Source organism: Solanum dulcamara, chromosome 7 (genome assembly GCF_947179165.1).
Source record: "Solanum dulcamara chromosome 7, daSolDulc1.2, whole genome shotgun sequence".
Taxonomy (NCBI): domain Eukaryota; kingdom Viridiplantae; phylum Streptophyta; class Magnoliopsida; order Solanales; family Solanaceae; genus Solanum; species Solanum dulcamara.
This window is the reverse complement of record NC_077243.1, coordinates 18,003,612-18,030,221: the sequence shown is the minus strand read 5'-3', so window position 1 is coordinate 18,030,221 and position 26,610 is coordinate 18,003,612. Positions and strand designations below refer to the sequence as shown.

Here is a 26,610-nt window from a genome sequence, read left to right as displayed (position 1 = left end):
CTCAAATTCCTATTTGAACAACTTTTTAGTGTTATCGATCCATTTGAATCATTACTATTACTAAACTAAAATAGCTTACTCAATCTCGACATAGTGTTGTTTTCATGTTATAAGTATATACCCCTCCAATAACTAACTTTCAGTTAGTTTTTTTCTCCTCCTCAAATCAAATATTTTCCATACATAAATCAATCAAGAAATCAACAGCCTCCTTAACGAGTTAGGTCAACAACATTTTGATGCAAGGATTTTGAGATCATAAGCATAAATAAAATCACCAGTGCATTACTTATAGAAATGCCCACAGTAAATTTTAAAACACAAGCAAGAGCAAAAGCTTACATAACACAAACGAGGTGGTGAGTTTCACCTTCAAATATATACAGGGGATTATTCAAACCCATAAAGGAAAAAAGAAAATAGCAATTCGGCACCACCAACTGGATTACAAACCCAAGACTTCCAATTAATTCACTCCTTCAACACCTGATTGAAGACATAAGAGTTCACTGGAGCATCTTCAGCTATCTGAAGAGATGATAAGGACTGTGCTGCAATAAAACCAGGAGAAAATCTTGCAACCTCCCAATTTCCCTCATCAAAATATTGATGGTTAATATCATCCCTTACCCAAGTTCCAGATGAAACCATCCACTCTGAATTTCCCCACTCATTCGACATGCATCTGTACCCGCTTGCACCAGAAACCCAATCTGTTCCTTCAACTGAATATGTTGAAAAGTCTTGGTGCGGAAGCATGGGTCTTCCTCTGCCCACGAAGAAGTCAAAACTGCTATTAAGATCCCACGAGTTCCATCCTTCTTCCTTCTTTAGGAGTAGATTACATGAATCATCTGTATCTTCGTCAAGTAGAACCTGAAGAGCAACTGCCTCAGCAATCGCAGCGCCCTGTTCATCAAGCCTTTGCTGTTCTTCTTTCTTCTGCTGCTTCTTCTTTTCCAGTTCAGAACGGATGGCAGCTGAAGTGGCCAAGGCTTTCTCTAAGCGCCTCTTCTTTTTCTCAGCCTGTTTAATTCGATCCAACTCATCCTTAACTTGCTTCTTCTTGCCTTTTCTAACAGCAGTTGCAACCTTAGCACATTCCATTTTGCCAACTAATTATGAATCAGTAACACTTGAACCTATCCGAATTTCCCTTTGTTGTGGATATCTCTAAGACATGTTCATTCTCTCTATAACTAATTTATTATCTTTTCTTCTATGCCCTGTTATTAATACTATTGCAAAAAACTATACTATCCAATCTAAAGCTTTTACTAAAAGAACACCTACACAAACTCAGGTCTAAGGGAATAACGGATTTTACGAACAATACAGTCCCAGACAGAAACAACAGGAGATTGAAGAAGAGAAGACTGGTAAGCACTCATAGGCCCATCACTCACCATTCTTCTTAGTTTGCCACAAGCCTTGCATTTACCCATCTGGCAGCAACTAACCAAACTACTAAGCCCACTGAAAACCCAACAAAATGATGTCTATACTTGTCTGCTTGCAACAACTCACATGGCCTTCCTCCCTGCAGAATTTGCATCAAACTTAGTATGCAAAATCAGAAATTATCTGAACAAATATTTTGGAAACACAATAAAGAGAGTTCATTCTAGACATATTTAGATCACGATATATATATACAAACACACATAGCGATCTAGATGGTTCTCAAAATTACCTAACTTCTGTGTAAAGGATAATCCAAAACACTCATCCCGCTTATTAAAGAGACCATAAAAAACAAAGGTACCCGACTCGATATAACAGACAAATCTACCAACAAAAGCAGAGGGAATTTTAAGAGAGTTGAAAATCCCAACAACATAGACAAATCATCAGTGTCCTCAAGCATCCATGAGAGCACCAATAAGTCGCATCACATATCCTTTAACAACATAGATATAGAATCCTGGACATTCATCTTCTCAAATATGAGGTATTACTTAGGACATTTTTTAAGACTCTTAGTCATAACAGTCATTTCTAAGTCTAATGCTCTAGTAACGTAAATTCATTTGTTAACAAGTGAGCTAGAATTCCAATAAATCAAAAGCTTTCATAGTGGGTAATCAACTAAACGAAACCCTAATTTCACAAAATTGAGAGATCCCTTAATAAGAAAATTGACTTCATCAGACCAAGACAAAAACTATAAAAAGCGATAGCCCCAATTAAATTCAGTTTAAATCCAAATACATATTTGAGATATGACGCTCAATAATCCAATTCGACTCACATACAAAAACCTCAACTTTCAATCCAATCAAGGACTTCCACACACTATTAACATCAGATCGAGAACACCCACAATCCAAATCAGACATAAAAACCAAAAAAAACCACAAAAATCAAATCTTTCAGATCTCAGTTGAAACACAAAGCTCTAAAAATCAAGAAAAAAAACAAACCTTCGAGAGAAAATGGCCACAGAAAAGCTCTTCCAGCGAAGGTCAACTAGCAATAGAAGAGTATAAAGATCTGTAGATCTGAATCGCAAAAGTGAAAACAGAAATTGGTGGGCAAAGGAAAAGAGAGAGAGAGAGAGAGAGAAAAAAGATAATATAATAACCAAACTGATCACATGAATTTGCCGGTCAGAGGAGACGGGGATGAGTAGGAGAAGGAAGGGTAGAATCGTCAATTTGGTTTCTAGGTTGTGAGACACGTGGAAGATGATAAGGTAATTCTAGAACGACACTTGGAATGGACGGCTAAGATGAAGTGTTAGTGTGTTGGAGTGGGACCCATGAAAATGGAGAAGTTTGCGCCGCTTGATCTGAATGAATTTTGTTTTTTCTAGTAAAAAAAAAAAAGGAGTTTGCCTTTGCTTTTTTGTTTTGAGAAAAAAGGAAAAGAGGGTTATTGGATTGGTTGGAGAAGATTAGGGAATCAAAGATTATATGGTTAGAAGTGTATAGTTGTGATTGGATGAGCTCATCCACTATGTCGTCACATGCCAAAAGATGGTTACAAGGACGTTTACGGGTGAAGTAAAAATCCATCCAAATTGAATCAAATCAATCTCTTAAATTAAAAAATTATTATTTTGATTTTGTTCAAAAAAATGAAAGAAATAATCGATCAAATCCATACATAATATGATATTTATTATGAATAATTTTAAATATCTTATATATGTTTTTATCAAAACTTATTTATAATTTAAAGGGATTTTAATGAAATCAACTTGTGTGTAGGGGTCACGGTAGGGGCATGATCCAACTGTTGGCTCTTTCGATTTTGATTTTATTTTCTCCATTATTAGTGAAGACTCAATTTGAAAGGAAAAAGTACATTATCGCGGATAATATTGATAATTATTTTTTTCCTAACTATTTGTATTTTTTATTTCTCACCTTGTCTTTTGATTTTATTTCGTGTATGATTAATAACCAATCAATTGAAGCAAAATCGATAACAATCAAATTTTGATAAATGCATATCATATTGATTTGATTTTAATAATTTAAAAATTAATTAACTTAATTTAATTTTAATTATAATCAATAACCAATTCAAATCGATCCGTGAACACCCTTAAATTGGTGAGGGATGAAATGATATTTAGCTGATTTGTACAAATAGGATCCATAATATTTCCTCTAGTCTAATATAAGCATTGTTAGGGGGGAAATATGGTAAATAAAAATATTAATTATTTTTTTTTCAAAATTATTCTTTTTAATGAAAATGAATTGCACTAATTACAAAGTTGTATTTATATTTGTATTGGAACTTGTTCATTTGACTGACGTTTCCAAGAATTTTCTATGTTCGTTTTGTATTAATTAGATTTTAAGATGTTTCAATTTTACAAACGTGAGTTGCTTCGACTGAATAATATGTCAAAACAACTAGATGAGTTCATATCTAAATTTGAGATAGTGTAGAGGAGATTTGAGTTGGTCGAAATAGAAAAAAATATGTATATATAAGTATTGCATAAATAATGTATATGAATCTATACAACAACAACAACAACAACCCAGTGAAATCCCACATCGTAGGGTCTGGGGAGGGTAAAGTGTACGCAGACCTGACTCCTACCAATGTAGGATGGCTGTTTCCGAAAGACCCTCAGCTCAATAGAAGCATAAAAAAGGTCAGACAAGAATATTAAAAGTAGATAAATAGATAACGAAATAATCAAAGCACAAAAAACAGTAGGTATTATTAGATAGTAACATAACTACCATAAATCAAAGTACAAGGAATCATAGTGCATTAATACGCCTACGGATAAGGGGGAGAAATGCCACTATGTGCTAGCCTTCTACCCTAATGTGTGTCCTCCACACCCTCCTATCTAAGGTCATGTCCTCGATAAGTCGTAAATATGTCATGTCCTGTCTGATCACCTCTCCCCAGTATTTCTTTGGCCTACCCCTACCTCTTCTGAAACCATCCATGGCCAACCTCTCACATCTCCGCACTGGTGCATCTGGGACTCTCCTCTTCACATGCCCAAACCATCTCAGTCGCGTCTCCCGCATCTTGTCTTCCACCGAGGCCACTCCTACCTTGTCTCGAATAGCCTCATTTCTAATCCTGTCGCTCCTAGTATGCCCACACATCCATCTCAACATTCTCATCTCGGCAACTTTCATCTTTTGCACGTGGGAGACCTTAACTGGCCAACACTCCGCCCCGTATAACATAGCTGGTCTAACCACCACTTTGTAGAACTTGCCCTTAAGTTGTGGTGGCACCTTCTTGTCACACAACACACCGGAGGCGAGCCTCCATTTCCTCCATCCTGCCCCAATACGATGTGTGACATCCTCGTCGATCTCCCCGTTGCCTTGTATTATAGAACCAAGGTACTTAAAACTACTTTTCTTTTGGATGGCTTGGTCCCCGAGCCTAACTTCCGTGCCAACCTCCTGAGATGTCTCACTGAACTGGCACTCTAGGTACTCTGTCTTGGTCCTACTCAGCTTAAACCCTTTAGATTCCAAGGTGCGTCTCCAATCTTCCAACTTAGCGTTAACTCTGCTACGAGTCTCATCGATGAGGACTATGTCGTCCGCAAAAAGCATACACCATGGCACCTCACCTTGAATTTGTCGCATCAATACATCCATCACCAAGGCAAATAGAAACGGACTCAAGGCTGATCCTTGATGCAACCCCATCACCACCGAGAAGTGTTCTGAGTCCCCTCCTACTGTCCTTACCCTGGTTTTGGCACCCTCGTACATGTCCTTGATCAACCTTATGTACGCTACCGGTACACCTTTAGCCTCCAAACATCTCCATAGTATCTCTCGAGGGACTTTATCATAAGCCTTTTCTAAGTCGATGAATACCATATGCAAGTCTCTCTTCCTCTCCCTATATTGCTCCATTAGTCTCCTCATAAGATGGATGACTTCCGTAGTTGAGCGTCCCGGCATAAATCCGAACTGGTTCTCTGAAATAGATACGCCTCTCCTCACCCTCATCTTCACCACTCTTTTCCACACTTTCATAGTATGGCTTAGAAGCTTGATACCTCTGTAGTTGTCGCAACTCTGGCTATCCCCCTTGTTTTTGTATAGAGGGATCATGATGCTCGACCTCCATTCTACGGGCATCATTGCAGTCGTGAAGATGACATTAAATAACCTAGTCAGCCATTCCAAACCTACCGAGCCCGCACTTTTCCAAAATTCTCCAGGGATCTCGTCAAGTCCGGTCGCTCTTCCCCAACGCATCCTACGAACAGCACCTTTAACCTCATCGACCTTAATACTGCTACAACCCCCAATATCGTGACTCATTCCTGTATGTTCCAAATCTCCCAACACAATTTCTGTGTCTCCACTGTCATTCAAAAGTTTATGGATATAAGACTGCCATCTTTGTTTGATAAGGGTCTCCTCTGCCAATACTTTTCCGTGCTCGTCTTTAATGCACTTTACTTGATCCACATCGCGTGCCCTTCTCTCCCGGGCCTTGGCTAGCCTGAATAACTTCCTGTCCCCGCCTTTCTCTTCTAGTTCAGCATAAAGGCGTTCAAAAGCTGCCGTTTTTGCCGTTGCAACCGCCGACTTTGCCTCCTTCCTCGCTATCTTATATAGGTCCCCATTCGTCCACTTCTCCACCTCATCCTTGCTCTCCATCAACTTAGCATACGCCAGCTTCTTTGCTTCCACTTTCCCTTGTACTTCTTCATTCCACCACTAGTCCCCTCGATGCCATCTACGATTGCTTGTTGAGACTCCTAACACTTCCCTTGCTACATCCCTAATACAACTAGCTGTCCTATCCCACATACCGTTCGCATCCCCATTACTATCCCAGGCTCCCATATCCTTCAATTTCTCTCCCATCTCTAGGGCCCTAACGGTTGTCAAACTCCCCCATCTGATCCTAGGTCGTTCTTCCCCGACCCTCCTCGTCCTCGTCATCTTAATCCCTAAATCCATCACTAAGAGCTTATGTCGGGTTGTAATGTTATCGATCGGGATGACCTTACAGTCTTTGCACAAACCTTTATCATCCTTCCTAAGGAGTAAAAAATCTATGTGAGTTTTAGCCACTGAGCTACGGAAGGTTACCAAGTGGTCCTCCTTCTTTGGAAAACTCGAGTTGGCTATCACTAACCTAAAAGCTCTTGCGAAATCCAGAAGTGAGATTCCTCCTCCATTTCTGTCCCTGAAGCCAAAGCCCCCATGTACATCATCATACCCTCCTGAAATAGACCCGATGTGCCCATTGAAATCCCCTCCCACGAAAAGCTTCTCAGTAAGTGGTATGCCTACCACTAACTCGTCCAAATCCTCCCAAAAACACCTTTTATCCTCCTCGCGTAAGCCCACTTGCGGCGCATAAGCACTAATAACGTTCAACGTGATCCCTTCAATGACCATTTTAATCGTCATCATCCTATCATTGACTCTCCTAACCTCCACCACCTGATCCCTTAAATCACTGTCTATTAAAATACCTACCCCATTCCTATACTTCGATTTACCAAAAAACCAAAGCTTATACCCATCTACCTCCTTAGCTTTAGAGCCTACCCATTTTATTTCCTGGACACAGGCTATATTAATCTTCCTCTTCTTTAGAATCTTAACCAGTTCTATGGATTTACCCGTTAACGTCCCAATGTTCCAAGAATCTATTCTCAGTCTAGACGCTCATTTATCCCACTTACCCCTCCTTACCCTCATCCCCGTCCATACGCGAGAACATGACCCTAGTCTACCATCACTATCCAAAGCCACGAAAATGCGTATGAACTAATAAATTATTAGGGGGTCTAAAGTCGGCAAAATGTAACGACAAGTATATGAACAAAGACCAGATATATAAAGATATAAAAACTGGAGGTACCAACTCTGGTAGAAATGAACCTGGTTACCGCCGGAAAATACTGCTCCCGTCGGAGTACTGTTCACGTCGGCGTACGGAGTTGAGTTGCAGCGGTTGTTCGTCACCGGAAATCCAGATCTATACACCTGGAAAAAAAACAACTTCCCCGGAAAAATTGAAGCTTCGCCGGAAATAGATATTTGGATATTTAGAAAGCAACGGTGACAGCCGCCGTCGTTGGCGCAGCAGAGGTGTGAGCTGTGGCGGCGTTAATAGTGAACGACCGGATGCGGAAATCTAGCAAATGGGGTCGTGCTATGGCTATTCTTCGTGGATTTGAGGAAAAGTGGAGAAACCAAGATGCAAAGCTTAAGCAAGTCCTAGATCTCGCCGGTGACGTCGCCGGCAAATAGTAGAGTCGGAGTTGAGAGAATCAGCGATCAGTCGCAGCGAGGTCGAAGCGATGGGTTAAATCGCAGGCGAGTGTGATGAGTTAAAAGTTAGTCATTCCGCTTCATGAATCTATATACATCTATAATACAAAAGTTGAGGACCGCTAGCTGAAAATGTTGTGCTCACTTGGGCACTTGCATTTGGACTTTTAGAACCTCTTTGGGCGATGCGAGGTCTATTAGGTTAGAATAAGCGTTTTTGTTTTCTAAAAACTTTGCAACTTCATGAGCACTCTCTATACATGACAATTTAATGTGTATTCTAAAAAACATTTAAAAAATGAAAAAAAATCATACTTTCTAAAATCATCGGGTGATTAGATTATGATTTCCAAAATGGGGGAAAGTCTTTCGAATTGTATGCATAAGCTTTGTCTTTGGTCTTGATTCATAATCAACAAGGTTGGGATTTAAAAAGCATTTAACTGTTAGAGTATGTTTGGAAAGCGCTTTGATGTAATTACACTCTTTGATATGTTTAGTAAATCAAGTAATTACTTAGTAAGACAGGGATTGGTGTAATTGAAGGGGTGTAACATGAAACCTTTTCTAATTTTTCTTTTATTTATATTTATACTTTTTCATTTTAATTTATTTTTTATTTCTACCATTTTTTTAAAAATATTTTTATTATTCTAATATTTTCTAAATATATATATTTTTTATTTTTTTATTTATATTTCATTTCATTCTCATTCCCAACCTTTACTTTTTCATTCAATGCAATTTTTCATATTATTAATTTATTTATTATTCTATTTCTTTTTAAAAATAATTTTGTTAGTATTCTAATTTTTAAAATCATATTTATGTACGTTGTGTTAAAACTTGATATAAGAGCATTATGTTAAATTTTTGTTTTGAATTTGGGATTTATGTCATATTTTTTATTTCATTTATTTTAGTACTATTGACTTGATATTTCACATTGCAAAATATTTATTTTTCAGTTAAAGTTGATAGATTATTTTTTTTCAAATATTTTAATAATTTTATGAAATTATATTTATAATATTAACATTTTTGTCAAACATACATTTCATAATGTTCATAAAAATCTTATACCTTTAGTTTATTTGATTAAATTATTTACAATATACTAATTTAAAAAACGACAACACCAACATTCCCAGTGAATATACTAATTTAAAAAAATATAAATTAATTGTTTTTTATAATATTAGTTAAGAACATATGTTTATTAATTAATATTTAATTTAATATTGTTTATAAAGATCCTTATTTGTCTAATATAAATTTTAAATTTAGAAAATTAACTTTTATTTTTAAAATTTAATATAACTTTGTAATTACACTTGTGCAACCAAACAGAACAATTATAATTACACTAGAATTATACTTTAGCAAATAAATAAATCATCGTAATTATTAGACTAATAATTATTGTTATAATAATTACACCAATTATACCAATTCTAATTAACAGGTGATTTTTCAAACAGACCCTTAAATCTCTTTAAAATGCGGAAGCATATTAATCTTTCACCTTACCCAAAGTTTAGGTTACCTAAGGACTCATTGCTGTAGATAGAAGTCCAAACCTACTTCTTTTTAATTTTTGTTATAAAGTAAATTAACTTTGCAAAATAAAGTGAGAATAAAAGAAAAAACAGAAGACGGAGAGAGAGTTGAGAGAATTGAGAAAGTAGTGTATATTTTCTTTATCTGTGTGTGTTATTTATGTTGAAGAATAAGGCTATATTTATAGTCATATATGCAAGTGGAGGAAAATATTAGTGGGCAACTTACCCACTTAAAAAATAAAAGGAATATCCACCATTGTAAATTAGACAACCAATTAACTTGGTTGATAACACTCCCTCCTGGATGTCCACGCGAAATGTGTCTCATTAAAAATTTTACAAAAATAATATACATAGTTATTCTGAACATCCATAGATGTTGTGCCTCGTTAAAATCTAACTAGGAAAAACCCAATGGAAAAAAACCTAGTAAAGGAAAAAGAATACACACATCTTGTAATACGCCTTGAGTGCTACCTCATTAAAAATCTTACCAGGGAAATCCGGTGGGATAAAACCCTGACTAAGGAAAAAATAGTACAACGCGTATTTTGCTCCCCCTGATGAAAACATCACTTAACATCTCGAAGACGACGCATTCCAATTTTGTATGTCAGTTTCTCAAAGGTTGAAGTCGGTAATACCTTGGTAAACATATCTGCTAAATTGTCACTTGAACGAACTTGTTGGATATCTATTTCACCCTTCTTTTGAAGATCATGAGTAAAAAAGAATTTTGGTGAAATATGTTTTGTTCTGTCTCCTTTGATGTATCCTCTATTTAGTTGAGCTATACATGCAGCATTGTCTTCATACAATATTGTTGGTACGTCTCTTTTCAAAGAAAGGCCGCATGTTTCTTGAATGTGTTGAGTTATTGAACTTAACCAAACACATTCTCGACTTGCTTTATGGATGACTATTATCTCTGCATGATTTAAAGAAGTGGCAACCATAGTTTGCTTTGTTGAACGCCATGATATACCTGTACCACCACACGTAAATAAATAGTCTGTCTGTGATCGACATTTATGAGGATCAGACAAATATCCTAAATCTTGTTAACAAGTTTACTGAGAAAGCTATATCTGGTCTAGAATTGTTGGCAAGATACATTTATCCACTAATTAAATTAAGGTATGGTATTACAGCACCAACAAGCTCTTCATCATTTTCATGAGGTCGAAATGAATCTATATTAATATCAAGAGATCTCACAACCATTGGGGTACTCAATAGATGTGTTTTATCCATATAAAACCTCTTTAAAATATTTTCAGTATATGTTGACTAATGGACAAATATCTCATTTGTAAAATGTTCAATTTGTAGACCAAGATAAAATTTTGTCTTTCCAAGATCTTTCATTTCAAACTCCTTTTTCAGATATTTTACTGCATTTGAAAGTTTTTCCGAAGTTCCAATAATATTCAAATCATCAACATATACTGCTATTATGACAAATTCAGATCCAGACCTTTTCATAACAACACAAGGGCAAATTGGATTATTTTTATATCCTTCTTTTAGCAAATATTTGCTAAGACAATTATACCACATTCGCCCTGATTATTTCAACTCGTATAAGAATTTCTGAAGCTTTATTAAGCAAATTTTTCGAGAATCCTTGTATGCTTCAGGCACTTTGAATCCTTCGGAAATTTTTCATAAAAATGTCGTGGTCCAATGAGCCATTTAAATAGGCAATGACCACGTCCATTAAGTGCATTTCAAGCTTTTCATGAACTGCCAAATTCATTAGATACCTAAAGGTAATTGCATCCACCACAGGGAATATGTTTCCATATAATCAATGTCAGGTCTTTGCGAAAAATATTGGGCTACAAGTCGTGTTTTATATCTTACAACTTCACCCTTTTCATTTCGTTTACGCACAAAAGCCCATTTGTGCCCTACTGGCTTGACACCTTCATGTGTTCGGATTATTGACCCGAAAACTTCACATTTTTCAAGTGAAGTTAACTCTGCTTGAATTGCATCCTTCTATTTTGGTCAATCATTTCTCTGTCTACATTCATCGACAGATTTTGGTTCAAGATCCTTATTTTGTTGCATTATTTCAATGGCAACATTATAAGCAAAAATATTATCGACCACAATATCATTTTAGTTCCACCATTTTTCTGTCGAGACATAACTTATTAAGATTTCTTCATTCTTATTATTTTCAAGTACTTGAACCTCCTTGGTGGTATCACCATTTGTTGTGTCTCTGGGCTCTTCTCGAGCACTTGCCTCTAAATTATAATCATCTTGATCATTTATTTCTTTTCTTTTTTGAGGATTTTTGTCTTTAGCACCAATTGGTCTTCTACGTTTTAAGCGTGGCCTAGACTCATTTGCCTGAACAAGTTGTTCTACCGGGACATCAATTCGAATTTGAGCATTAACAACTCATATATGCGATTTAGTAACCCGTGGAAGGTTAGTAAATGCATCTGGCAGTTGATTTGCAATATTCTGCAAATAAAACATTTTTTGAACTTCTTGCTCACATTGATTTGTTCGAGGATCTAAATGAGATAGTGATAATGAATTCTAATCTATGATAATGAATTCTAATCTATCTCATTTTCCAATTGCTTATGTTCTCCCCCTAATGTTGGGTAAACTGATTCATCAAAATGACAATCAACGAATCTTGCCGTAAATAAATCTCCAGTCCTAGGTTCTAAATATTTTATAATAGAAGGAGATTCATACCCAACATATATTCCCAACCTTCTTTGGGGACCCATCTTTGTGCGGTGTAGTGGAGCAATTGGGACATATACCGCACACCCAAATATTTTAAGATGGGATATATTTGGCTCCCTTCCAAACGCCAACTGTAATGGGGAAAATTTATAAAAATTTGTTGGTCTTATGCACACAAGTGCTGCTGCATGCAAACATGCCCTCATACTGAAATAGGAAGTTTTGTCCTCATTAGCAATGATCCAGCTATCAATTGGAGACGTTTAATCAATGATTCTGCTAGACCATTTTGAGTATGAATATGAGCGTCCGGATGTTCAACTTTTATTCCAACCGACATACAATAATCATTAAAGGATTGAGATGTAAATTCACCAGCATTATCAAGACAATTTGTCTTTATTGCATAATCTGAAAATTGTGCTCTTAACCTTATAATTTGAGCTAACAATCTCGCAAAAGCCATGTTGCGAGTTGATAATAAGCACACATGTGACCATCTTATATATGCATCTATCAAGACCATATAATACTTAAATGGTCCACATAAAGGGTGAATAGGCCCACATATATCACCCTGTATACGTTCCAAAAACGTAGGGGATTCAATCCCAACCTTAGTTGCTGATGGTTTAATGATCAGTTTTACTTGAGAACAAGCAACACAAGAGAATTCCTTAGATTGAAGAATTTTTTGATTCTTCAAAATGTGACCATGCGAATTCTCAATTATATCGTCTTCTAACTGTTATAACCCATATTTTGCACATTATGGCATTTCGGGATAATGACAATAAGTTAAGGGCAAGGCTATGGTTGATCTTGTTGGATACAAAATTCTTATGACTAAATTGGAATTTCAACTTGGAAATATTAGAAAAAGTAAGGGGCAAAAATTGGAATTTCTCATGGAGGATGTTATATCCCGTATTTTATACGGTTGGATGTTTTAAGGTAGCCGTGGTAAAGTTAAGGGAATGAACATCTTTCAAAATTTATTTAATATACAAGTTGGATATGAATATTATTTATGATCATTAATAGTGTGGAAATATTGGAAAAGGCAAAGGGCAAAAAGAAAAATTCGCAAAGTGGCCTATGGTAATATTGTGGAAGGCTAGGGGTAAAATGGAAATTTCACAAAGTCTTCAAAAAAGACTCATGTGGGACCCACATGCCATATGGCAGCCCATGATTGGAGAAAAGGGGTGTGCTGGACCAATGAAACCTTGACATGTGTCACTATTTAGATCTTGACATTTGTCACCACTTAGGGCTTGACATGTGTCACCACTTGGGGGATGACATGTGTCACCCCTAAAGTTGTATATATATATATGAGTCTTATGACTCATTAATTTCCACACTCATCTAGAGAATTCAAGACTAGAAAACCGAAATTACAAGAGAAAGAAAGAAGAGAAGAGAAGAGAAATTAAGGTAGAAAGAAGGAAAGAGCTACGATTTTGGGAGGAGAAAAAGGTAAGTTCTCCGATTCCGTTCCAAGAATTAATTATATGAGATATACCATGATGTTATGAAGATGTTAGTAATGAAATTTTATGGTTTGAGGCAGCCCAAAATGTTACCAAACAGTCCCTAAGTTTCAGCTGCGCTAAAGGAAATTCCGAGGCAAGTTTTGGCGAGTTTTGGTGAATTTCGGGAAAGGTAAAGTTTTCTGTTTTGAACTGGACTTTATGATGATTTTATGAAGTATATTACATGTCTTAAAATATGCTGGAAGTGGAAAAAAATGTGTAAGGATGTTTGACGTTGGAAACAAACTAAATGGAAGTCGTAGTAGTTAAATCGAAGTCGCGTAGTGTGTTGTTGTTGTGGTGCTGCAGTTTGGTGGTGGTTTAATTGCGTGTTGCAGGGCTGTAAAGTACTCAAAAATGGATGTGGGTGCTTCTTTTTGCAGCCACACAACCCTCCGTTTGGTATGACTACATATTTTATGAAATAAAGGTTAAAAACTCTATTTTGGTACCGTAGTTTGGAATGAGTTGTATAGAGCTTGTATTGTGTAAAGTTGAAGTGATTCATTTGTATACATGTTGCTGGCTGTTGTTGTTGGTATGATTGTTGACATGGTGGCCGAGTTGAAAACTCGGGGATGTTCAAGTTACAGGGGAGATGCGGCCCGATTTTCGGTAGATTCGGAGCTAGTGATAAACTAGTCGAGAGACATAGATAAGGAAATGATTCCTATGGTTACTTGGGTGTAGAGTTGGAAATTGGAAAGTGAAAGTTTATTAACCTTAGTATTAATTTCATGTTAAATAGGTTCAAGAGACGACGAGGCGAGCATAGTTAAGAGTAATCCGTAAGAGGTACGTAAAGTAAACCTTTCTTTCTTTTGGCATGTTTTTGACATAAGTATGTAAAGCATATTCTTTCGATTTTCATGTTTTGACATAAGTATGTAAAGCTAATCTTTGTTTTGGTATGGTATTTATGAAACAATAATATGACTTTTATATAATTTCAAAGGGGTTCCTATTCCTAGAGCCATTAGGATGGCCAATTCCTTGATTTCCAAAAGGTGTTTTATTATGCTTCGATACGTCTATATGATTCCAGAAGATTTATTCTGATATAATCCAGGGTAACTTTCGAAAGGTACTTGACATGAGTCTCGTCTCAATTTTTAAATGATAGCTCATTCTGATTATTCCATTGAGTCTTAAATATGATTTAAATTGCATATAGTTTCTCACTACTCCACTCGTGGATGCCTCAATGCTTCCTTCACTAAGCCTGGGCCAGGATATATTTTCGTGCGTATTTCTCTGCATTGTTCGTCGTGTCCCGACGTGAGGGGGCAGGTATGACATGTACATGGGGTGGTAAATGTTATGCCACGGAGTTATGCTGTGCCATGTACATATATGTTTGTGATATGATATGATATGATATGATTTGATATGGCCATCTGATATGATATGATTTGTTACGGAGATATTCCCTACTCTGGTGTTATGCTGTGCCGTGGCGCCGATGATGGGAGGGCGACCACACTTTGTTCACCGAGTCCCATAATGGGGTCGGATAGGGCATATGTTTTTCTGCATACATTATCTGAGGTTTTGATCAGCATTTGATATCTCCGGACATTTTGCTCAGTTTTATACATTCTATTGCGGTAATGACTTTACTTATTACAACCCATTATATGTGGTTTGATAAGCATTTGATATTCTGGATATTTTGCTCATTTTTGCACTTTCTGCTCTGGAAATAACTTTACTGATTTCAGTCCATGCTTTACATACTCAGTACATTTTCCGTACTGACCCCCTTTCTTCGGAGGTTGCGTTACATGCCCGCAGGTACAGACGATTGGTTTGCTGATCCGCTCGCTTAGGACATCCACCATGTTGGTCGATAGTGCTCCATTGTCCGGAGCCCTATTTTGGTACTGACACTTTCTGTTGTATATATATATATACGTTGTTCAGGGGTACGGCGGGGTCCTGTCCCGTCATATGACTAGGATATCATTCTGTATAGGTCTGTAGACATGAGATGTGGATTTTGTATATATGTTTTGGTTTTTTTTTTGTGTTTCGTGATGGTCTATCGGCCCTCGTGCATTATATCTGTTTAGAGATCCCTTCTAATCATTACCTATGTTTATTCGAATAATGTACTAAGTGGGGCTAAGGGTACGTATGGGTGCCCAACTCGGGCACCAGTCATGGCCTACGGAGTTGGATCGTGACACTAACATTGCCACATCCACACACATTATTGTGGCCATGATTTTTATTTTGTCTTCTTTCAGACTGACCATGTGCTTCTACCATATTTTTTATTAAAAGGGCATTATGTTGCTGAGCCACCAGAAGGCATGAGATCAATTCAGAGTATTTTTAAAAACCCTTTTCACGGTATTGCTTCTGTAATATTACATTAGAGGCATGAAAAATAGTTAGTTTCTTTTCCAACATGTCCTCATCATTTATTGTTTCCCTACATAATTTTAATTGGGAAGTTATTCTAAATATAACAGAATTATACTCAATTACAATTTTAAAATTTTGAAACCGTAAGTGCATCCACTCATAATGAGCCCTTGGCAATATCGTTGCCCTGAGGTGGTCATACCTCCCTTTTAAGTCTTTCTACAATTCAAGTGGATCTTTCACTAACTTTTAGGCTTTCATCTAGATGATGACGAAGGAAAATTATAACATTTGCTTTATCCTGAATTGATGTTGTATTTCCTTCTATTATAGCATCAGCAAGACCCTTAGCGGTAAGGTGGATTTCAAAATCAAATACCTATGACAAATAATTTTTGCCAGAAATATCAAGTGCCACAAATTTCAATTTTGACATGATGAAAATTAATTTTAAAATAACAAAGACAACTGAAAATTAAATTTCTTCAGTAGATATACCTGATATAGAAGTTAATTTTCTGGAAAATAATTTAGAGCTTCGTGCTGATAACGTGTTATAAAGTAAATTAACTTTGCAAAATAAGGTGAGAATAAGAGAAAAAACAGAAGACGGAGAGAGAGTTGAGAGAATTGAAAAAGTTGTGTATATTTTCTTTATTTGTGTGTGTTATATAAATTGAAGAATAAGGCTATATTTATAGCCATATATGCAAATAGAAAAAAATATTAATGGGCAACTTACCCACTTAAAAAATAAAAGGACTATCTACCATCATAAAGTGGACAGCGAATTAACTTGATTGATAACAATTTCTCATTTTTCACTCTTAATGTAATTGAAATTATTTTCAATCTCAAACACAAATAACCAATAAAGAATAAGAGGAGTTAAGAGTAGTAGAGCTGCATATAAATAGCTTCGGTTAGTATTTTGAAGTTTATCGGTTCAATTTATTGGTTATTGATATATAGATATGTTAAATTGTTATAAAATTATTAAAATATCAATTTATCAGTTATTTATCATTATTGATTTAACTATTAAGATTTCACACAAAAAAATCATTGAAAATCAATTAGTAACAGATCAAATAAACCATGTACATGAATTGACAGATTACATCTTGTTCAAAAATAAACACTAACACATTATAAAATAATCAAGAATTAGAAATTATTACAAATGAAATTATGAAACGAAATCCTGACTTTATATACTAAATGATATTAAAATAATTTATTAATTTTCTATCGATTATCAGTTAACCCATTAAATATTGATAATTTAATATAAAAAAATTAAAATCATTATCAAATAAATCAATCCGGCTCTTAGTCTTGATTTCTGTTCGGGTTTGAACAAAAGATATCAACCTTTTTCACTTCCAGAGCCGTATACTCCCCCTTTCTGCTAAGAAGACATCAAAGATGTCCATCTTCTTGTGATGTTTCCTCTGTCACCCAAATACAACTCTTCTTTTCTCATTCTTCTTCACAAAAATGTTATCTCTGCATCCACTTTCTAACCCTAAACCCTCCTCTCTCTACTCTTCCTCATTTACCCCTCCCAATTCCTTATCCCCCAAAACCCTAAAACCCGTTCCCGCCTTCAGGCCTTCTAGAAACTTATACCCTTCCATCCATTCTATGCTCCAGTACAACCGCAAGCCTCAACTCGCCGGTGAAACCCCCAGAGTCGTCGTCATTACATCCGGCAAAGGCGGCGTCGGTAAGACCACTACCACCGCCAATATCGGCCTTTCATTAGCTCGTCTCGGCTTCTCTGTTGTCGCCATTGATTGCGACGTTGGCCTCCGCAACCTAGACCTCCTCCTGGGCTTAGAAAATCGGGTCAATTATACCGTCGTCGAGGTTCTCAACGGCGATTGCCGACTTGATCAGGCTCTTGTACGTGATAAGCGGTGGTCCAATTTCGAGCTGCTGTGTATTTCCAAGCCCAGATCCAAATTGCCATTAGGGTTTGGTGGGAAAGCTTTGGTTTGGCTCGTGGATGCCCTAAAAGCTCGTGATGAAGGTGTTCCGGATTTCATTATCATTGATTGCCCTGCTGGCATTGATGCTGGGTTTATTACTGCTATAACTCCGGCAAATGAGGCTGTGCTAGTTACAACGCCTGATATTACCAGCTTACGAGATGCTGATAGAGTGACTGGATTGTTAGAATGTGACGGAATAAGGGATATTAAGATGATAGTGAACAGGGTTCGAACGGATATGATAAAAGGGGAAGACATGATGTCTGTATTGGATGTGCAGGAAATGCTGGGGCTTCCATTGTTGGGGGTAATACCCGAGGATTCCGAAGTTATAAGAAGTACTAATAGAGGTTATCCCCTTGTGTTGAACAAGCCACCAGCTTTGGCAGGTCTGGCATTTGAACAAGCAGCTTGGAGGTTGGTGGAGCAAGATAGTATGGAGACTGTAATGATGGAGGAGGAGCCAAAGAAACGTGGATTTTTCTCCTTTTTTGGACGATAGCGTGATGGTTCTCTTCTAAGTAGTGGCTTTGGTAAGCTTTCTGTAATTGTTTGGTTGTGTTTTTTGGAAGGTTATGAAACAAGAAAGCTGTGTATAGTAGAGAGTTAATGTCTGCATTCTTTCTTTGTGACTATTCAGGCTTCTGTTTGTAGGATAGTCGAAGATTAGTGCAATTGTTTTGTTTTTGTTGGATTTGAGCTGAAAACTATATCGCCTCTGCACATTGAAATGTGATTTTTTTTTCTCTCCATTCTAATTTGAATTAAGTACTCTCGCTTTGAGTCCAGCCTGTGATCTCCGCTCTCTTGCCTATTTGCTTGCTATGCATGTACTGGGGAATTGCACTTAAATCAGTCGCTCACAAGTAGATTTATATAAGTTTCCCTCAGCAGTGGTAAATTTAGATATTTGTGGGTGTAAATACCTGTGTTAATGAGAGAAGTATGTAGTCTTCTTTGCAGCAGCTCATTATATGTTGATAACTTGATATGCACAGTGCCTCAATCGAAACGGAAATTGTTTGGACTTCCATAAGTATTTGAATAGAATTGATTACAGTGTACAATAATATTGCACAAGGAAAAGCTCCTGCTCTACAAAAAATAAACCAAGGAGGTGGATGGTGATCATTTTTTGGATAGATGATTCACAACAGAATATGATTCTGTACAAAGGACAAGCTATCTTCTGTATTCATAAATGCACGGGCAAGAAACTAGAAATGAGAGGACATTCTTCAAATGTACATAGCTATCCTCTAAACCTTCATAAGCTCTCCTATCTCCTTCACCTGATTGCTAAGCTAACGAGGCAGTCCATAAAGGGAGGAACCATACTGTTTGCTTTCTTACTCTATTCCTTGCATACCCAAGGAATGGTGAGTTTGCTGCAGTAGGGAAAGCAATCAATGGATGCAGACATCTCAAGCAATTGAACATTATGATCATCATATCTACCTGACGAGATACTCTATCATGAGGTCAGGCGTGGCGCCATCTATTTAGTGCAGATGAATGTGCACACTGCTAGGACCCTCAGCTTCAAATTTAGCCAATTATTTGAGTGTACAATAAACCTCCGAGTTTGCTGTCAGTCTCGTGAAGCAGAATACTATAGGAACCGCTGCTGCAATTCAATTAGTAGTTTATGACCCACTGAAGTTATGTCTCCTGAAAAAAAGATGTCAAAATCAAATCTCATAAATAAGAAGCCTGAATTTCCCATTGATATTCCTTTCTTTGTTATCATGTTTTCCTTTTCGTCCATCTTGTGAAGAATGATCTCCTTAATCAATGGACTAATGCTATACAAGGGTTTTCAGTTTCAGTCATGGAAACCAGAATGTTCACCTGCTCCTAGGGTCAAGATGACAATTTCGTGATCGGGATCCTTGGATATCTGAACAACCAGCATTTCCAGCACTTGTATCTGTTAAGTTAAACACCATTAAGAGAGGGGGGTTAACCAAGATGAAACACAAGTTGACTTGTGCAGTACTGTAATTGATGTGATATTCTTGGAACATCGACAATAAATAGGGTTATCTAGAGAAAGAGAAGCTTCCCTCTGTTTCCTACCATCACATTTCACGAAGAGAGTTTTCCTTTTATTAATTAGACCTAAGAATAGGAACCCGGTACTTATGTGAAATTAGACTTGATTATTCTCATACTTAAACAATTGCTTCTACAACGAAATCACAAAATTCAAGGCAACTACAACATCTACAACCGTGAGAAAGATTTCTTAGTTGCAGTGAGTTCTGTCATACCAGGGAAGGGATAAACTCAGATGGTGGGCCAACTATAGGTATTGCAAGATCGCGTCCACTGATCTTCCACAGATTTGTTTCTCTAGCTTCATAAATCTTGCAGCAGAAACAAATCACATCTCCTTAGCCAAGAGATTAAAGGGCGATAAAAACATTAATACTTGAGCAGCTTTTACATCGGAATTCAAAATGGGACTATACCTCTGTAATCACAACCCTATCCGCATTAGTGAATGCAATAGCAAAGTCATCTTTCAATGCTGCTAGCCGACTGCAAATTATGAAAATTCCAAGCATTGTGCAATCCATGCAAGTGTAATTCGGAAGGAGAATACTCGCTGTATGTACCTGTATGTATGAGGCTGAAATATTACTACAAGTTCTTGAAATGGAAACCTCTGGCGTGCTGCTTGAAGAGCAGCTTGAATCTCGGTGGGATGGTGAGCATAGTCATCGTATATATGGCACCCACGTACTGTACCTATCCTCTCAAAACGTCTAGAAACACCTTCAAAATTTTGCAAGTGTAGCTTCAAAGAAGCAATGGAACTAAGAAAGTTTTTCTGATCCGTGGAAAGAGCACTGATTGTTGCAATGACCTGTCAGTTGGGATATCCAAAGCAGCAACAGAACTCAACAAAAATTGTCTTTACTTGCAGTGGGGAAATGAAACAACTTAGCAAGCTAAACCATTTTTTCTTCAAATACAGATGCCTAAACTCTGATATAATCACGAGCAGCCAACAAATTATTCCAGTTTTGGGCCCCGTTGATGTATGAACAAGTTAAGATTGATTAGCTGTACAGGCATTCTTTATAGTCAATAATGTTTGAGTAAAGATAATAGGAAAAAAGTAGTACTGCTACTTAAATGTCTACTTACACTGATAAAACTAAAAATAACTTCTAAATGTTTACTTACTGCTAATGAATTAAGAACATTGTGGATTCCAGGCATCTGTAGGCTGATGTCCGCAATATGAAGTCCCTTGTGAAACTGGAATAAGGAAATAATATCTTTAGACTACAATACATGCATAAGAATAAGAGGTATTCCATATGCCACCAACTTCAAATAATACAGAGAGTAGGTATAAATAGAAAACAGCAAAAATTTACTCGGCATGGCATTATAATTTTGCATTTATCTGCAAGAATACTGTGCACCATATAGAAGTTGTAAAGCTTCAAATTCGTTAACAGAAATAAAAGTTTAGAATTGACAATTTCCCTATAAAAGAAAGTTTCTTCACAAGTCCTAAAACCTATTTGTTGGTAATATACATGTCAATATATATTCTTTAACCTACAAGCAAATCTGGACCCCTCCAAAATCATATGGAGAAAGTATAATAACTCAATTGAAGTGACACTGTAACCGTGCTGGAAAATTTGAAGATATGGAATAGGTCAATCACTCCTACTGAGTCATCTGAAGATGCAGAATCAAAAAGAATGTTAGAACCTGGTCTACTTCATGTTTATTTGATCTAATGATCGTTTTTGTTCGTTCTAGTTATCTGATCCCTACTCCAAATAAAAACTGTGACTAAAATTTTCAAATTAAAAAGTTCCAGTTCACAACTGAATATACAATGTCTTTTTCAAACTGAAGAGTGTGTTTGGTAATGACCGAAAGCATGATTTATTTTCTGTTTTTTCTCGAAAATATTTTCCGGTGTTTGGTATTTGGTTGGAAATTCGAAAAGTTGACTCTTTGATCCTATTTCCTAGTACGTCAAATTGTATTGGTTATTTTGGGGATAGAGGGAGCAAGAAAGGAGCTTACTTCCCAAATGTTCACGTTATTGTGAGTTGTTGCGTTCTTTCATAATCTTTGGAAGAAACAGAAACACGAAATCGTTTTGAATTGGACTCTGGAGAAAATAATTTACAGATTTGTAGAGGAAGACTTAAGTAATGATATCCATCTTACGTAGAGCTTCTATTAAGTTGTTCTTACACTTCCTTGACAAGTGAATTTATGATCATGCAGCATAGGGTTGCCAAATTAGCAAAGCATTTTCACTTTCTTAGGAATATGCTACCTACAAGCTCCTGTATGTTATTCTCATTTAATATTTCTAACAAACGAATGAACTTATTTCAGTTTTACATATGGTAGATTTCATTCTAGAGTTATATCTTTTAAAGAGCAAATGTACTTACCAGCTGATAGTCACTACCCCCACAAGAGTTTGGGGATATTGATAAGGCATGCCAATCGTTACAACTAGTAATTCCGTAAGTTGAAATCTGGAATGCATCATTGCGAAGAACAGGAAGAGTAGAGCCTGAGCCCGTTTTGTTGACCAAAGAACATGCACCCGGACTGTAAATCCAATCAGAAAACCACTGTTGGTAACTACATTAGCCATGAAAATTTAATATTTCCTTTGTTAGCCTCAGAATGAGATCAATTTGTGTGATCTATAACTAAAGATACATAAGCCACCAAATGATAGTTTGTAAAACATAAATGAGACCTTCAGTAATAGAAGGATTAATATATCAGAGGACAACTAATAAGTTCACTTTTCTGGTTACGGATTAATGTTCCATATCCTCCTAGATGCAGCATCCACAGGTTGGTTTGAGACATGATTTTATAAGAACTGTAGTCAGTGAACTTTCCATAGTACGTGAATAATATCTTCGGAGTACTTTTCTAAAAGACAATGACCAAGAAAGTAACAGCAGGTGCATATTTTATGCAGTAAAAAGAATATTGCATAGTTGATTGTTCTCCTTCAGTAGATGTTTCCTATGGAAAGTGAGCAACTTGTTTGTGAAATCTTCAACAAGTTTCTGTTTGAGCAAGAAAATTTGATGCTAAATCCCCTCAATCCATTATCCATGAAATGTATCAACCTTGTAAGAAAAGTTAGCAATATATACCTATCACCGCATAAAATTAAATGTCCTCCAACCCTTATCTTCCCTATGAACTTCCTGAAAATAGTATTAACTGCTTCCTGAGATGAGATAGAAACAATCTGATGATTTCCGGAGACCAAATAAATCAAATTTAGACATGGAAAACACTAGAAGCAGTGAATCACCAACCTCGTCTTGAAACATGTCTACATGTTCCCAATCTATATTTGTTACCACAGCTATTTGAGGTGTTACTTCAAGGAAGCAACAGTCATATTCATCAGCCTACATTAGAAAGAACATAGATTAGACTTACAGGAATAACAATTATAATAATTTTGAATCTCTTAAAATTTTCCAAACAAAAACAAACTCATGCAGACAACCAGATACAAGAAAAGAGGTGTGAAAGGATTGCATACCTCCAGTACAAAGTTGCAACCAGTTCCACAGATGATGTTTCTTTCAGCAAGCTGCAGAAGGCAGTTACGTCAAAAGTTAGTTTTGTGTGTGAATGAAAAAACCCACAGTGGGCAAATTCTCTAATGTGAACAAAAATCGACCTGCAAGCACTGTTGACAAACTCCCAATGAGCACATCCAGAGAAACTTCATACGAAGATGCAAAGTGAACCTACCTGTGGTACCCGAGCCCCAATTACAGCTGTAAGATCATCCCCCATTGCATTTAATACATAAGAAAGCATACTAGCTGTGGTACTCTTCCCTGCATTGGTGAACAAATCAACAGAAAGCAGGAGAAGTGAATTTTGGTGTTAAAAAAAGGCTGAAACAAGAGTAGGTCAAATTACCAGACTAAGTAATAGACAATATCCAAAGACCTTCCAGAATAAGTCTCAGCTGATAGATATCATAGAGTTCAAAGCCAAACATCTTATCAGGCCTTAAAATTCTATGCATGCACTCATAACATGAGTTTTACCTATTAATTTGCTAATAACACAATAGTTTATTAGTAACATTGTTTTTTACTTATACGAAGCCTGAAACTCTCTTCTCAAAATGTTGCCTAAACCTTGTCTTCTCTCTTTCTCAGAATAACCCCTTCAGTCAATGGTGTTATTCTTCTCTCTTTCGAATACTCTATGCCTTGAATCTTTCTTCACACCTATGTTTGAGCAAGACAGTCGAGTATGCACACAAACCAGAGCAGATACACATTCCGCCAGGAAGTGTTTCCATAGATCAAATTGCTAAGTCAATAAAGCAAAAGAGTTTCAAGGTTTTGGCAGAGCTGATTAACACAAGCAAAATGGTTTATGCTACAAGAGAGATAGTGAAGTACCTCGTATTTCAGCTTCCTTGAAAACAAGATATTACATCACGATTCTAGTCAAAATCTCATAGAATGGTCAGTTTTGTACATAATTACATTGATATTGAACACAACTACAAATTCACATGCGTTTCAAACAACAGATTCACCCAAGAGAAATGGCTGATACAAATGCATACACATCAGGAAACTTTCTTCATATTTCAGGTTTCTGTGTAAATACAAGCAAATATTGAGTCTAGTAGAGATCTCACAACATTGTCCATGTTTAGCAAAGCTAGGCATCGAATAGATTTGTCACATATTGACAAAAACTCAGCAAACACAAAGAAAGTTAGATTACCATGGCTCCCACTGACAGCAATGAGGTTGTAACCTTTGGTGATCCTGCCCAACCAAGCTCCTCGCTTGTACCTACAAGAACAGAATACAACTATCTGAGTCCAAGGCTAACTTGGATAACAGAAATTCAATCAAAGATTAAGATTAGTATACTCACACGGGTACTCCAATAGAATCGGCATGTAAAATCTCCACATTGCTTCCACGAATCGCACTTGACATAACAAGGGCATTAGGCACGGAACCATTATTCTTTCTCAAATTAAGCTCAGAATGACCTATATACACTCGGACACCGGCTTCTCGCAATACGTCCATGGCATCACTCCGCATTATATCAGAACCACTGACCTCATAACCCTAATGTATTTCCAAATTTAGTTCAATTTAAATCTAACCTACCAAAACATTAGACGGAAAATGGAAGAAGAGAGAAAAGTAACAATTTTAAACTAACTACCACCTCACCAATTCAATTGTCCAACTAATACTGCATCGTCTGATTCACATATTAGCATGCAAGGGCTATACATACATTATTATGTGCTTAATACTAATGTAGGAGTTATGCAATTGTTATTCGATGGATAATAATACAAACTTGGATTGTTTAATACCAAATGTTGCATGCAGAGTTATATATTGTAAATGGAATGTTGTACTCTTATGCATAAACTGCATTGTTTTGCTGAGTTTTATATTGCAAATTAGATGTTGTATTAATTATGAGCATTTTCAGGGCATGATTATTTCTCTTTCTGCAGCTAACAAAATCATCCATAAGAGTTGAGGTTGTATAGATATTTTATGAAATTGAAAAAGTTACTTCATCCGTCCCATAGTCAAATCATTCAATTTTGTGTCTTAATTCAAACATGATTTCATCATCAGGCAAATAAGATTAACATTTTTTGTGAAACTCCATAGCAAGTAACATCACAATTTACAACTTTATAGCTACAAAATTTTTAGAAAAAAAAAGTTAGCCACCAAATATAAATAGTGTGAGTGACAAAATATATACTTGTTTGAGAGCAAGCATGGCGAGAGCGGACAAACCACAACCTCCGACGCCGACAAAGTGAATCCATTCTTTCCCGTTGCACTCTCTTGCATCGATGACTTCTGCATTGTCGCATTGCTTAATCACTGCGGGTAATTTCAAAGAAAGGGAAGTTGTTCGAACGTGATTTAAATTGCGATTCTGAACTATTTGGCGGCGATTTGTGAGAGTAATTGCTTGAGAATAACTGGAAATTTTCGCCGGGTAATTCGCCGGTGACATTATTGCCGACGGTTCCATTTTTCAATGTGAGGATGTCGGGCTCAAAGCAAGGTTACTCTTATGAGCCCGTTTGTAAATGTGAGGACGTCGGGCTCAAAGCAAGGTCACTCTTATGAGTCCGTTTGTATGAGTTTTTAAGTCAAAAGTAGAGGTCACGTGAGGTCGATTCAATTCGATTCTTGAATTAAGTAGGGTTGGGCTAAAAAATTTTAGTTCATTTAGGAATGAAATTTTTTAGCCCAGATTTATTTGGTCGGCTAGCCTCATAAGCTCAATCCGCGAGCCTCAAAAACTAACCCGTGAGTCATGAATTGTAAAAATATTTATTATATATATTTTAAGTAGTGTTTTATTTTGTCAAATCTTCAACAATTAGACAATTGAAGTTATTATAACTATGAATCTTTGACCTTTTTTACTTTTGTGTTTATGCCTAATTTTTTATTTTTTCTTTCTTGTCTAGTTTATAAAAAAAATGATCATGTAATGCATATTGTTCTGATGAATCCTATGAATGCTGACTGTTGTATCTTACATATTCTGTTGTTTTGTAAGTATTCCATTAAAGTATGTGCAATCCATAGATATGTGAATTTTTGAC

General features: G+C 36.4%; 3 protein-coding genes across 8 annotated transcripts; 1 reads left to right on the top strand and 2 right to left on the bottom strand.

Moving 5' to 3' along the window:
* Nucleotides 1-265: 265 nt before the first annotated feature.
* Nucleotides 266-2,822, bottom strand: LOC129895119 (uncharacterized). The gene is made up of 2 exons (XM_055970773.1): nucleotides 2,424-2,822; nucleotides 266-1,540 (listed from the first exon to the last, which is right to left on the bottom strand). Exon 2 carries the CDS (start codon nucleotides 1,105-1,107, stop codon nucleotides 472-474), a length of 636 nt encoding a protein of 211 aa, XP_055826748.1. The 5' UTR covers nucleotides 1,108-1,540; nucleotides 2,424-2,822; the 3' UTR covers nucleotides 266-471.
* A 14,450-nt stretch (nucleotides 2,823-17,272) lies between these two features.
* Nucleotides 17,273-18,688, top strand: LOC129894479 (septum site-determining protein minD homolog, chloroplastic). Its single transcript, XM_055970192.1, has one exon. It carries the CDS (start codon nucleotides 17,440-17,442, stop codon nucleotides 18,436-18,438), a length of 999 nt encoding a protein of 332 aa, XP_055826167.1. The 5' UTR covers nucleotides 17,273-17,439; the 3' UTR covers nucleotides 18,439-18,688.
* Nucleotides 18,689-18,965: 277 nt separating this feature from the next.
* Nucleotides 18,966-26,096, bottom strand: LOC129894478 (uncharacterized). 6 transcript variants are annotated; one of them, XR_008767694.1, is made up of 15 exons: nucleotides 25,749-26,096; nucleotides 24,882-25,084; nucleotides 24,726-24,796; nucleotides 23,724-23,812; nucleotides 23,509-23,559; nucleotides 23,276-23,371; nucleotides 23,108-23,184; nucleotides 22,379-22,574; nucleotides 21,132-21,206; nucleotides 20,558-20,808; nucleotides 20,411-20,480; nucleotides 20,210-20,305; nucleotides 19,788-19,866; nucleotides 19,395-19,607; nucleotides 18,966-19,031 (listed from the first exon to the last, which is right to left on the bottom strand). XR_008767694.1 is itself a non-coding variant. In XM_055970188.1 (14 exons), exons 1-14 carry the CDS (start codon nucleotides 26,025-26,027, stop codon nucleotides 19,549-19,551), a joined length of 1,692 nt encoding a protein of 563 aa, XP_055826163.1. In that variant the 5' UTR covers nucleotides 26,028-26,096; the 3' UTR covers nucleotides 19,282-19,548. The 6 variants fall into 6 exon arrangements, 4 of the variants coding, with proteins under 4 accessions (XP_055826163.1, XP_055826164.1, XP_055826166.1 ...); XR_008767693.1 differs by lacking the exon at nucleotides 18,966-19,031 and adding an exon at nucleotides 19,254-19,324; XM_055970188.1 differs by lacking the exon at nucleotides 18,966-19,031 and having other exon boundaries at nucleotides 19,282-19,607.
* Nucleotides 26,097-26,610: the final 514 nt, after the last annotated feature.